This window comes from Leptodactylus fuscus, chromosome 10, assembly GCF_031893055.1.
Source record: "Leptodactylus fuscus isolate aLepFus1 chromosome 10, aLepFus1.hap2, whole genome shotgun sequence".
Taxonomy (NCBI): domain Eukaryota; kingdom Metazoa; phylum Chordata; class Amphibia; order Anura; family Leptodactylidae; genus Leptodactylus; species Leptodactylus fuscus.
The window spans coordinates 87,579,759-87,593,940 of NC_134274.1; the positions used below are offsets into that span (position 1 = coordinate 87,579,759).

Consider the following 14,182-nt stretch of genomic DNA (forward strand, 5'->3'; position numbering starts at 1 on the left):
TCTGTGTCCAGATGCCCAAACACTGGAGTCTCCTCCATCTCCTGTTGATTTTGTGGTGGTTGACCAGCAACCCACCCTCAGTGACGATGACGAGACACAGTTGCCATCAGGGCAGCCTGTTGCCATGTGTGGTGTGCAGGAGGAGGAGGCGAGAGAGGAATTGGCAGAGGAGGTGGTGGACGATGAGGATACTGACCCGACCTGGACAGGGGGGATGTCAAGTGGGGAAAGCAGTGTCAATGTTGAGGGAGGTGCAGCACCAAAGAGGGTAGCTAGAGGCAGAGGCATGTCCAGAGGAAGAGGTCAGCTGCTTTGCCGAAGCCAGGCCACACCCAGAATGGCCCAAGATGTTCCCTATCATAGCCAGCCCAGAAAAACTCCCCCATCGAAGGCACGTTCCTCAATGGTGTGGAGATTTTTCTCAAAGGTCTCTGTTGCTCACACACCCTGCTCAACATATGTTATCTAGGATTTCAACGTGTGGTGACCTAGCACAACAGCCGGTGCTTCAGGCAGATGTAGGCATAGCTGGAGGGTTTTCCGGCTAGCAGCCACTACTGTAGACTTACGGAAGTGGCCGCTCTTTCATCAGTGGCTCGTGAACATTGGTGTAAGTTTTTAAAAATTTTAGCACCACCAAGTTGAAAACATGGGTCAGGCGTGGACTGTGTTTGAGTCTGACAAGCTCCAGAGCCGCTACCAGGTTCTGGCCATTATCACAAACAAACAAGCCTGGGCCCAGGTGCATCAGCGAAAACCACATTGCAATCTCCTCTACGATAGCATCCCTCACCTCTGGGGCAGTGTGTTTTCTGTTGGCCAAACTGATGAGCTTCAGCACGACCTGCTGACGTCTCTATACACTAGTGCTGCAGAGTTTCCAGCTCGCAACTGGGGTCAATGTTATGGCGGAGGAGGCTTTCTGAGAACCCCTGCCAGGAATCTTGGGCGGGGAGAAGAGTTAGGCCGCCCCAGTTTGCCACCCGGTCGGAGCCTCCACTACATTCACCCAGCCTGTCATTACAGAGATGCAGCGTCCCTGTCCGCATGCGCTTGTCCAGGCGTCGGTGGTCAAGTGGACCTTAGAGCAATGCGCGGAACTCAGGGCCCACCTGATGTTATGAGTCACGTGCTGGCGCAAGGCAGGGATGGCACACCAAGAGAAATAGTGACGGCTAGGGGCAGCATAGCGAGGTGCTGCAGCTGCCATCAGGCCTGAGTCTCCACAAGCAGAAACGCCAACATCTCCAGGGCCAGCAGTTTTGAGATGTGGCTGTTTAAGGCTTGGGCATGTAGGTGGGTTGCACTGTACTTCTGCCTGCGATCAAACACCTGGGAGATTGTGGGTTGCTGGGAAGAGGCACATGATGGTGCAGGCAAAAGGAGCAGAAGCAGGAAAAGGGGAGGATGAGGGTGAAGTCCCCAAAGTGTCAGAGGCAGATGTGGAGGTGTCAGGTTGCTTTTCTCAGAGCTCCTATTCAGTTTTGAATTGCACAGTGTACAAATTGCACTCAGTTTGTCCTGCGCTCATACATTAAAAAATCTACACACCATCAAGGGACGGTGGCCTCGATGGGTGACTTTTGGGCGAGTGTCTAATACAGGGAACATCTTGGGCCTTGCTGGCTCTGGCCTGGCTTCTGTGAAGCAGCTGTCCTCTGCCTCTGGACATGCCTCTGTCTTTAGCCACCCTTTTTGGTGCTGCTCTTGCCTCCACAGCTACACTGCTTTCCACGCTGCACATAACCCCTGTCCAGTTTGGGTCGGTGGCCTCGTCGTCCACCACCTCCTCTTCCAATTGCTCACTCCTTTTACTGCAAGCAGCACATAACCACAGCCTGCCCTGATGGCAACTGTGTCTCGTCATCATCACTGAGGCCGAGAAAGCTTGTTGCAGGTCCACAACCACAAAATTAGCAGGAGGTGGTGGATGCTCCAGTGTTTGGGCATCAGGAGAGAGAAATTAGTCTGTTAGCTTCTTGGATTCGTGAAGTGGTTGAACAGAGTTGAAGAGTGGAAAAGGACACAAAAACAGCTCCTGGGAGGGGGCAAGGGTGGGATGACTCTGCTGGGAAGATTGGGCATGTTGGGAGGAAGGACTCTTGGGTATGAACACAACTGCAGGTAGTGGCTGACTGGCTGATGGAAAAGCAGCTGGAAACATTATCTGCTAGCCATTGTAACACATGTTCCTGGTGCTTGGGCCTCGTCAGCATTGTAGCCTGCACCCTGCTTAATGCAACTATCAAGTCAGGGATTGTGGTGAGCACATGCTAATGATTCTTTAGGTTTAAATTTGTGTTTCTGTCCATATTAATGTAGAGGAAAGAAGGTTTCCAAGTATTTTTCCACTTTCATAGAGGTTCTAGTGAGCGTGGAAAGTGTCTAGATGATAGGCTGTGATAGTGGGGTAATCCTGGGACTTGGGTGTGTTAGATGCCCCCAGGCATGCTTCCCCTGTTATCCCAGTTGCATTCCAGAGGTGTTAGCATCATTTCCTGGGGTGTCATTGTGGACTTGGTGACTCTCCTGAGTCGAATTGTGGTTTCCCCTGAAACGAGCCTTTTTTCCCCCATAGACTATAATGGGATTCGATACTCAGTCGAATATTGAGGGGCTACTCGAAACAAATATTGAATATTTCACTACTCAGTCATCTCTAATTCAGTCAATTTGTTTCCTACAGATGAATCAGGTCCCACATCAGAAAGGAGTCCCAGTCCTCACAATGTCCTTCACAACCAACAGGTAGATGGAGCCGGGTTCTTCTAAAATATTCCGAGTTAGGTTTGCTGTCGCTTTACCAATGTTCTTTTTCCTGACGTCTGTCTTGTCTGTTTAGGGTGAAGAACTGATTGATATTAAAGCTGAAATCAAAGAAGAAGTTGATGAAGATGAGATGTTCATGAGGACTGATGGGCAGTGTAAGAAGCCTGGTATTAGGTATAATGTAGATATAATAACATATGCACAATGTATTCAGTCACTGTGTGTGTCCTACAGATGGCTCCCATAAGACATGCCCACCAGAGGGATGTCCCCCTCCTCTGTATTCCCAGGATCGTCCAGAGGAATATCCAAGGAATGTCCCGCAGGATCATCAGGTAGACTCAGCCGAGACCCTTACCCAATCTGTATAGGGGGGCATGCACCTCACTGGTATAAATGCCACATAGTCTCATATCATCTGCTGTCTACTGAACTGTAGATCTGTCACATCAGGGTGAAGATCGAACTGACATTAAAATGGAAGTGAAATGGGAAGATAAAGAAGAGATGCGTGAGAGGAGTGATCTGCAGTGTAAGGAGGAGGAAATACCTGTAGATATTGGCACAGGTGAGTAATACCGTACGGATTGAGAGTATCATCTCCGATTCATTTGTGCTTGCACTTAGTTAGAGACAGACATCTGCTGAGGGCTAGTTAGGTTTTAGATTCTGCTAGGCAGGAATAGCAAAGAAGAAGAACCACAACAGCTCTTGTAAGAGCTACACTAAAGGGAGAAGCTGAAACAAGCTTGGCACAGGGTCTACCCACAAACGCTAAAGTGGGATTCACAGCAATTAAACCAGGCTGTATCTGCGCAACCCAGCTTTCCACGGTGGGGATTAAGCTAAGAGAGAAACACTGAAATTGTATTCCCATATACCCTAAATACCCACCCCCCCTCCCCAAAACTCAGCCCTATATACACATCATTCAGGTTGTCACGGTGTGTACCCCCCAAAAAGCACTGGGATATACATTCTAATTCTCAGGCTATAGAAGCTTCATCCAGGTTGTCACGGTGTGTACTCACAAAATCAGTGGGATATACATTCTAATTCTCAAACCATCAAAACCATCTAAAAATGCGCAAGACTACCGGTAAGGGGCGTGGACGAGGCCATGGGCAAGGCCGGGGGCGTGGGAATGCTGCTGGGGAGCAAGGTCGCGGTGAAGCCACAGCGCATTCCGTGCCTACTCCTCAGGGGCAGCAAGCATTGCGCTTCTCCACAGTCCCCGGCTTGCTGACCACATTAAGTAGGGTGCAGGGCACAAACCTAACTAGGCCCGAGCACCAGGAAAATGTGTTACAATGGCTGGCGGATAATGCTTCCACCACATTATCCACCAGCCAATCAGCCTCTACCTCAACTCCTCCTCCTACACAACATTCTGGTCAGCCTTCCTCCCAAAATGCCCAATCTTCCCAGCAGAGTAATCCCAACTTTCCCTGCTCCCAGGAGCTGTTCTCTGGTCCTTTAACTGTCCCTCCATTTCCCGATTCCACGGAGCTACCAGGAGACTTTCTGTGTCCAGATACCCAAACACTAGAGTCTCCTCCATCTCCTGTTGATTTTGTGGTGTTGACCAGCAACCCACCCTCAGTGACGATGACGAGACACAGTCGCCATCAGGGCAGCCTGTTACCATGTGTGGTGTGCTGGAGGAGGAGGCGAGAGAGGAATTGGAAGAGGAGGTGGTGGACGACTAGGACACTGACCTGACCTGGACAGGGGGGATGTCAAGCGAGGAAAGCAATGGCGATGTTGAGGGAGGTGCAGCACCAAAGAGGGTAGCTAGAGGCAGAGGCATGTGCAGAGACAGAGGACAGCTCCTTCGCCAAAGCCAGGCCACACCCAGAATGGCCCAAGATGTTCCCTATCACAGCCAGCCCAGAAAAACTCCCCCATCGAAGGCACATTCCTCGATGGTGTGGAGATTTTTCAAGGAATGCGCGGAGGACAAATATAGTGCGGTTTGCACAATTTGCCACTCAAAACTGAGTAGGGCCTCTGAAAAGAGCAACGTTTCGAACACTTCCGTGCGCCGTCATTGCGAATCCAAGCACTGGACTCAGTGGGAGAGAGCAAACGCAGGACAATAGTCATCCGGCATTGCCGCCACTGACTCTCCCACTGTTGCCAGTGCTGGCGCTGCAGTCCAGAGGACCAGCCAGGACACCACAACATCTGGCTCTGCCACTTTGGGGACTTCTCCCTCATGCTCCACTGTTCCTGTCTTAGCGCCTTCTCCTGCACCATCATTCGCCTCCTCCCAGCAACCCACCATCTATGACATTTGAGCGCAGGCAAAAATACAGTGTTACCCATCCATATGCGCACATCTTCAAACCTCTGGCATTCCGGCTTGTGGAAACTCCGGCCTTCCAGGACCTGATGGCAAGTGCGGCACCTCGCTATGCTGTCCCTAGCCGTCACTTCTTCTCCCGATGTGCCATCCCCGCCTTGCACCAGCATGTGTCACTCAACATCAGGCAGGCCCTAAGTTCCGCGCTTTGCACAATGGTCCACTTGACCACCGACGCGTGGACAAGTGCATGCGGACAGGGACGCTACATTTTACTGACTGCACACTGGGTGAATGTAGTTGAGGCTGAGACTGGGTCACAAACTGGGCCGGTGTACCTCATCTCCCCGCGTATCATTCCTGGCAGGGGCTCTGAAACAACACCCTCCTCCTCCTCTGCCGTTAAATTGACTCCAGCTACGAGCTGGAAACGTTGTAGCACTGGTGTGGGTAGACGTCAGCAGGTCGTGCTGAAGCTCATCAGCTTGGGGGACAGACAACACACTGCCTCCGAGGTGAGGGATGCCCTCCTCGATGAGACGGCAATATGGTTTGAGCCGCTGCACCTGGGCCCAGGCATGGTCGTGTCTGATAACGGCAGGAACCTGGTAGAAGCTCTGGAGCTTGCCAGCCTCCAACATGTTCCATGCCTGGCCCACGTCATTAACCTAGTGGTGCAACGTTTTTTAAAGATATGCCCAAATGTGCACGAGCTACTGGTGAAAGTGCGGCGCTTGTGCACCCACTTTCACAAGTCTACAGTAGCTGCTGCTAGCCTCAAAAAACTCCAGCAACGCCTACATCTGCCCGAACACCAGCTGTTGTGCGGCGTCCCCACACGCTGGAACTCAACATATCATATGTTGAGCAGAGTGGTTGAGCAGCAGAGACCTTTGATGGAGTACCATCTCCAAAACCCTAGGGTGCCACAAAGTCAGCTCCCTCAGTTTCTCAACCATGAATGGATGGGAGACCTATGTGAAATCCTACGGGTGTTTGAGGAGTCCACCAAGAGGGTCAGCTGTGACGATGCACTAGTGAGCGTAACAATCTCGCTCTTGTGTGTGATGCGAGAATCCCTCATTGCCATCAGGGATAACGCAGATCACACTGAGGAGTCAGGGATAGCAGCAGAACCGTCAGAGCAGGAGAGAAGATCCACACATCTGTCCGCTTCACAGCGCTTAATGACAGAGGAGGAAGATGAAGACGTGGCAGATGATATGATTGTGACACAGGAGGCTATCGGGGAAGTTCAATGCGTCCCATTCTTGCAGCGCGGATGCGGCGAAAGGGAAGAGGAGGAAATGGAGACCTTTCCGGTGAAGGCAGCAAAGTCATGCCAAGTAACACTCTGGCACACATAGCTGACTTCATGTTGGGGTGCTTTTCAAGTGACAAGCGCGTAGTCAAAATAATGGAGAGCAACCAATACTGGATATTTGCAATCCTTGACCCCCGGTATAAAAATAACATCTCGTCTTTCATCCCGGTAGAGGGGAGGGCCAGTCGCATTAATGATTGCCACAAGCAATTGGTGCAGAACATGATGGAGAAGTTTCCATCAAGTGTCTTTGGCAGCAGAGAGGACAGTTCCTCCATGAGGCGAACAAGTGCCGTCCGGTCCACATCCACAAGGGGCACACTGTCTAAGCTCTAGGACACGTTAATGGCACCCCCTCGCCAAACTCCCGCCACTGAGGGGTCTAGTGTCATCAGGTGGGAAAAGTATAGGCACATGTTGCGGGAATACCTGTCTGACCACAGCCCTGTCCTCTCCGATCCCTCTGCGCCCTACACGTATTAGGTGTCGAAGTTGGACCTGTGGCTTGAACTTGCGCTGTACGCATTGGAGGTCCTTTCCTGCCCCGCTGCCAGCGTTCTATCTGAAAGGGTCTTCAGCACAATTGGTGGCATAATTACGGACAAGCGCAGCTGGCAGTCAGCTGAGAGTGCCGACTGGCTGACGCTGATCAAAATGAACAGCCACTGGATAGACCCATCATTTTCGTGCCCACCAGTGTCAAACACGCCAACATGAATTGTCATGTCTGCGCTCAACCTCTACAATTCCTCCTCATATTCCTCCACCATCTGTGTTGCAAAATTCTGATCCTTCTCTGCTGAATCCACCCTGATTTCCCCAAACTCTGCTGGTTAGAGGCTGAATCCACCCCGATATCCCCAAACTGTGCTGGTTAGAGGCTGAATTCACCATGATTTCCCCAAACTCTGCTGGTTAGAGGCTGAATTCACCATGATTTCCCCAAACTCTGCTGGTTAGAGGCTGAATTCACCATGATTTCCCCAAACTCTGCTGGTTTGAGGCTTCACAACAAAAAAAAAAAAAATGTGCAAAAGACTAAGCTAGCCCAAGGCTCAACTCCATTGAAGGTGCAACGTTTAGATCGGTTCTTTCCAAACCAAGAGTGATACCTTTCGGAAAGATCTGATGCATCCCAAAACTACGTGGGATACACTTAAAGTGTCAGCCTATATATGCTTAATTCAGGTTTCACCGGTGTCTACCCACCTAAAACTAAGTGGGAGGCACATTATTTGGCAGCCTAGTGGCAGGCTTAATCCAGGTTTAGAGAAGCCATGATTATTTAATTCTGGGAAGAATATGCAAATGTGTTGAGGCTGGGACTGGGTCACAAACTGGGCCGGTGTACCTCGTTTCCCTGCCTAACATTCCTGGCAGGGGCTCTGAAACCACACCATCCTCCTCCGATAAATCGACCACAACTACTAGCTGAAAACGTTACAGCACTGGCATGGGTAGACATCAGCAGGCCGTGCTGAAGCTCAGCAGCTTGGGGGAATGACAACACACTGCCTCCGAGGTGAGGGATGCTCACTAAGCTGATACAAGGCTCCACTCACAGAAAGGGCCTAATACTCTGCCGGATCAACGCTCCACTCAAAGAAAGGGCCTAATACTCTGCCGGATCAACGCTCCACTCAAAGAAAGGGCCTAACACTCTGCCGATGCAAGGCTCCACTCAAACAAGGGGCCTAACACTTTACTGGCGCAAGGCTCCGCTCACAGAAAAGGCCTGATACTCTGCCGGTGCAAGGCTCCACTCAAAGAAAGGTGCAAAACTCTGATTATCCTGGTTGAACTTGTTCAGTAATGAGGCCAGCTCAGCATGAGGATCTTCTACATTAGGTTTTCCACACACACACAATGTGAGTACTGTTGGAGATCCCATTGCCTATTCCATCTGTGGTTGTCATGGGCAATGTAATTTAAAGGGGTGCTTGGTAATGTTTCTTTAGCTTAAAATTTGTGTTTCTGTCCACACAATTGGTGAGGAGAGAATGTTTCCAATAATTTTTCCACTGTCTGAGAGGTTGTATTGAGTGTGTAAAGTGTGTAGTTGTTAGGCTGTGATGTTGGGGTAATACAGGGACTTTGGTGTGTTAGATGCCCTCAGACATGCTCCCCCTACTGTCCCAGTTGCATTCCAGGGTGTTGGCATCATTTCCTGGGGTGTCATAGTGGACTTGGTGACCCCTCCTGAGTCGAATATTGGTTTCCCCCTAAACGAGTATTTATGCCCCATAGACTATGATGGGGTTTGATCGAACAGTCGAGTATTGAGCGGCTACTAGAATCGAACTTCAAACATTTCACTGTTCGCTCATCTCTAAAGGCCAACAATCCCAAACAATGTGGTGGCGCTCGTGCACCGCCGCTCTTTAGTTGCCTCAGTCACCATTCAGTGAGACATCTGAAGAGTAAAATGCCTGCAATGAGAAGACAGGAGCCCGCTCAGCTCCCGGCACCCACCATACTATGACAGTGGATGTCGGGAAGAAGTTCATTTGTGGCTTTATTTTGTGTTTTTTGCTTCCTTTGTTCAGATGTAAGTGTGTAGTTATTTATTTTTATATCCCACACATACATTACTAGTATATTCTGGGAACCCCTTCAAACCTCAGTGTATTATAATTGGAGACCTGGGGGAGGTGAGGAGAAATAATAAAGTCATACTCGCCTTTCATCACCTCTCCTGGACCACCTCGCGGCGGCTGGTGATCTCGCACTTTGTGCAGCCTCCTGGGTGACCTCAGCAACCCCAATCCAAGCCTTAGTGGTCACTTGGGGCACGTCAATATCATGATGTCACCCACGAAGCCACATGGGGAGATCACTGGATGTAGCGAGGGATGGGGGAGTATCAGTGTGTATTATTGTATCACACCTCCCCTGAGCCTCCAATGGGTTCTGAATGACCCCAGAATATAATAATAGCACTAAAATGAAACCGGCAGATATTTGTGCCCAACTCTAGTTCTGTATAATGAGCATAGACCAAAGTTACTTATGACATTATAAAGGGGCTCGTTACACTTTATACATTGAATGAAAGTGTCTATGTCCTTGTGGTTTGTACAAACTGAAGACAATGACATTACATTTGTTTATAATCCATCAGATAATCCCAGCATGAAATCAGAAGATCGCACTTTATGTCCATATGATACTATGGGAGATTTGGATATCATTCAACAGTCTTCGGGAGAAAACCTTACACCCTTCAGTGAACATGGAGGACATCACAGGACAGATCTGCCCTCGAAGCATGAGGAACCATCGCCTGATCAGTCACCGACCTCAAGTACAGATCACAGAAGGGGTGAAATACTTCAATGTGATGAACATGAGAAACAATTTACAGAAAGTGATGATCTTTCTAAACATGGAAAAATTCACACAGGGGTGACGCCATTTCAATGTTCAGAATGTGGGAAATGCTTTACGCAGAAGCCTTCTCTTGTGGAGCATCAGAGAATTCACACAGGGGAGAAGCCATATTCATGTCCTGAATGTGGGAAAAGTTTCATTGCTAAAAGCAGCCTCAGGCTTCATCTGAGAATTCACACAGGGGAGAAGCCATTTGCATGTTCGGAATGTGGGAAATGCTTTGCCCAGAAACCTACTCTTATGGAACATCAGAGAATTCACACGGGGGAGAAGCCATATCCATGCTTAGAATGTGGGAGATGTTTTACTCAGAAGTCAGCGCTGGTTAAACATGAGCGATTCCACTCTGGAGTGAAGCCGTATCGGTGTTCAGAATGTGGGAAATGTTTTATTACTAAAACCAAAGCTAAGTATCATCAGAAAACACACACAGGGGAGAAGCGACATTCATGTCCTGAGTGTGGGAAGAGTTTCATTGCTAAATGCAGCCTCAGGACTCATCTGAGAACTCACACAGGGGAGAAGCCATTTGCATGTTTAGAATGTGGGAGATACTTTACCCGGAAACGTCTTCTTATAGAACATGAGAGAATTCACACGGGGGAGAAGCCATATCCTTGCTCAGAATGTGGGAAATGTTTTACTCGCAATTCAGCGCTGCTTAAACATAAGCGATTCCACTCTGGAGTGAAGCCGTATCTGTGTCCAGAATGTGGGAAATGTTTTGCCAAGAGATCAGGTTTTGTTCAACATTTAAAAACACACACAGGTGAGAAGCCATTTCCATGTTCCGAGTGTGGGAGATGTTTTATTACTAAAGCCAGCGTTAGGAATCATCAGAGAATTCACACAGGGGAGAAGCCATATCCATGTTCGGAGTGTGGGAAAAGTTTTGCTACTAAAGCCAGCCTTAGGATTCATCAGAGAATTCACACAGGGGAGAAGCCATTTCCATGTTCTGTATGTGGGAAATGTTTTATTACTAAAGCCAGACTTAGGAATCATAAGATAATTCACACAGAGGAGAAGCCATTTCCATGTTCCGAGTGTGGGAAATGTTTTAGTACTGAAGCCAGAGTTAAGAATCATCAGAGAATTCACACAGGGGAGAAGCCATTTCCATGTTCAGAATGTGAGAAATGCTTTATTACGGCATCAGAACTTGCTGAACATCGACAAATTCACACTGATGAGAAGCCATTTTCTTGTCCGGATTGTGGGAAATGTTTTCTTTATAAAAGTACACTCAAGACTCATGTGAGAACGCACACAGGGGAGAAGCCATTCACATGTTCTGAGTGTGGGAAATGTTTTACCCAGAAAACAGTTCTTCTTAAGCACCAGTTAATTCACACGGGAGAAAAGCCATTCACATGTTCTGAATGTGGGAAATCTTTTACCCAGAAATCGGCTCTTAATAATCACACGAGAATTCACACGGGGGAGAAGCCATTCACGTGTTCTGAATGTGGGAAACATTTTACCAGGAAAGCAAGTCTTCATCGCCATCATCAGATATTTCACGGGAGAAGCCATAATAATGAGGTCGCTTAGAATCGAGGACATACCGATCTACATTCGGTTCAGTAGGAATAGCAGGGAACCCAGATGTCATGGCTGTAGGTTGGATGCTAAGACGTGGCTATAATAAGCCTTGCTGTCTTTCTGGACTCAATGATTTGACTTATTTGTAATGAAATAAAAATGTTCTCGATATTTTATGATTACTCCAGAAACGAGTTTGTCTTATTTCTTAACCCTTTCCCTGCCGAGGATGTCAGCTCTACGTCCTCCATGAGTGGCACTACAGTAGCGGAGGACATAGCTACTACGTCCTCCCTACTCATGCCAATATCCCTGGACTGCATCAACATATCTTGATGCTTTAAAATTCATTTTAAAGATGAGAATCTCATCTTTACAAGGATTCCAAGGACTTCATGATACAATTTATAGTTTTGGAGCGATTCACTGTTGAAACGCTATTTGGCATTGAGATCCAACTGCAGATCTCAATTCCCGACTGTGTTTCAACAGTGAATCGCTCCAAAATTATAAATGCTATCCTGAAGACCTTGGATTCTCATCTTTAAAATGAATTTTAAAGCATCAAGATATCTTAATGCAGCCCAGAGATGTAGGGCTCTAAAGTGTCCGCCCCCCGCTCCTGTCATGGAAGCATTAGTGAACTATAGTAGAAGAGGAGGGGGAGGAGCAGCGTGCACAGTGATAATGAATGATCATCATTATCTGTGCATAACCTGTATTTGACCCCAGGAGGGGGGATTATCAGGGACTTTCATCCTTCTTAACCCCTCTTATGCCAATCAGAGTGTATACTATACTTTTGCTCTCTGATTGTCACAGGTATAATGTAATTTCCCCCTGAGCTTTAGTAGTGGGGTATTCTTATGTTATACCCCCTGAACATAACCAGGAAGTTTATTGGCGCTGTGACCCAGGCGTTTACCATTCTCCAGGTCGCAGCACCAAAAAAAGTCGCACCAAACACTTACACAATATATACACAAAGTCATGTATAAAGTTTACATTTCACCCAATCCCTGTCCTGTCCATACCTGAGCTTTCTACAGTAAAATACGTCTCTAGCGATATTCGTTACACGCTAAAATAATAGTAATAACGATTATCACTATAGATGACGTAGAGATTGCTAAAATTATTATAGGGGGATGGAAAATAACATTTTTATGTAAAGTCCTATTTAATTTGCATACACAAAATGGGATGGCGCATTTCAGCGATTTTGGCGTTTCTTTTTTTTTTTTTTTTTAATTCTCATTTTATTATGATTTTTTACAACATTTTACAAAGAAGAAATGTTCACCACATATATACTCTAATACAATAACAAGAAGGATTGTACACTGTACTCATAGCGCAATACCTAAAAAGGTAAAGTCTGTAAATAATTTGTGAGGAAATAAAAGACAATAAACATAAAGAAACCGGTGACATAACACCAACCAACGATGGATAACGTGGGGAAGTATGAAGATGTTTGTGAGCCAATCTTATATCAACTGATCTCAAAAATTGGGTGTAGAGTCAGTAGATGGAGGGGGTAAAAGGGGGGGAGTGGGGGGGGGGGGTCATAGGGCAACCATTGACATGAATCAGGTAGAAGAAGACCACCAAGGGGACCAGGTCCACAAGTATTTATCGTGAGTTCTCTCCTTCCAACTGATTAGCTCCTCGAACCTAGCTATTTGATATACTTTTTCCTTCCAGGCTTTTACAGTAGGGGGAGAATCTTGTAACCAATGTAGCGGTATAAGGGATTTAGCAGCTTCCAGTAAGTGTGTGGTCAAATTTTTCTTAGAGGGAATGTACTCAAGAGAGGGTTTAGCTAAGAGGACTTCTGCCGGACCGAAGGCGTGTTTGCTGTTCGTGATAACAGAGATTTGTTCCAAGATGTCACACCAATACTTTTGTATAATTTCACATCCCCACCATATGTGCAGCAGCGACCCTGGGGCCTTCTTACATCTCCAACACACATCTGACTCTGAGAGCTGTCCGTGAAACAGCCACTGGGGTGTTCTGTACCACCTCGATACAACCTTAAAGTGTGACTCTTGCAACCTCACGCACCTAGAGAAACCGTGGGAATGCGTCAAGATAAATTCAGATTCCTGATCTGTGAATGCAGTTCCAAGTTCCAGTTCCCAGGAGCTCAAGTAAGTGGGCTTGGAAGGGCATTCCTGCTGCAATAAAAACATCTTGCACATCGATATCTTTCTACTGGAGTCTAATTTACTTGTCAGGTTTTTCTCAAAATTAGTGGGTGATCTCGAAAGATTTACCTGCTTCCGAGCGGTATTTACAACATGAACAAAATGAGCATAATCCAAGAAGGTGAGATGTGGTACAGATAGCTTGGCTTGTAATTCCTCCTGAGAAAGCGGAGAGCCATTTTGTATTAGATCTGATACTTTCCAGTTGCGGAGCCTCATCCACCACTGAGGCGTCTGAAACCTGCAAGAGGAGGTGAGGTTTGGGAGTAAACTAGCCGGCGTACAAATGGAGGTACCACCTCCCAGTCTTTCTTTATAGAGACACCAAGTCTCTGCTGGGCCCTTCAAGAGAATATCCACATCTGTCTTCGCGAGATCTCTGCGTTCTGGCAACCATAACCAATATAACATGCGAGGGCCGTGGTTAATACTCTCTAGAGTCGTCAGTGAGGGGCATTTTGACGGATAGGTGTAGGCCATCCATCTAGACAATTGTATCGCTCTGTAGTACAAGTGGATATCCGGCAGACTCAGTCCACCATCTCGCTTGTCTCTAGTCAAGAAAGAATAAGGCAATCTAGGTTTTCTCCCTTTCCATAGATAAGAAGAGAAAAGTCTGCGTAAACAGGTAAAGAA

General features: G+C 47.5%; 1 protein-coding gene across 1 annotated transcript in view; it reads left to right on the forward strand.

Moving 5' to 3' along the window:
* LOC142219330 (uncharacterized) overlaps positions 1-11,453 on the forward strand; it is a 33,957-nt gene extending 22,504 nt beyond the window's left edge. Inside the window, exons 11-15 of the mRNA XM_075288306.1 lie at positions 2,687-2,748; positions 2,843-2,924; positions 3,004-3,104; positions 3,223-3,337; positions 9,520-11,453. Coding sequence (XP_075144407.1) covers positions 2,687-2,748; positions 2,843-2,924; positions 3,004-3,104; positions 3,223-3,337; positions 9,520-11,342 — 2,183 coding nt within the window. The 3' untranslated portion in view covers positions 11,343-11,453. The remainder of the gene's footprint in view (positions 1-2,686; positions 2,749-2,842; positions 2,925-3,003; positions 3,105-3,222; positions 3,338-9,519) is intronic.
* The last annotated feature ends 2,729 nt before the right edge of the window (positions 11,454-14,182 follow it).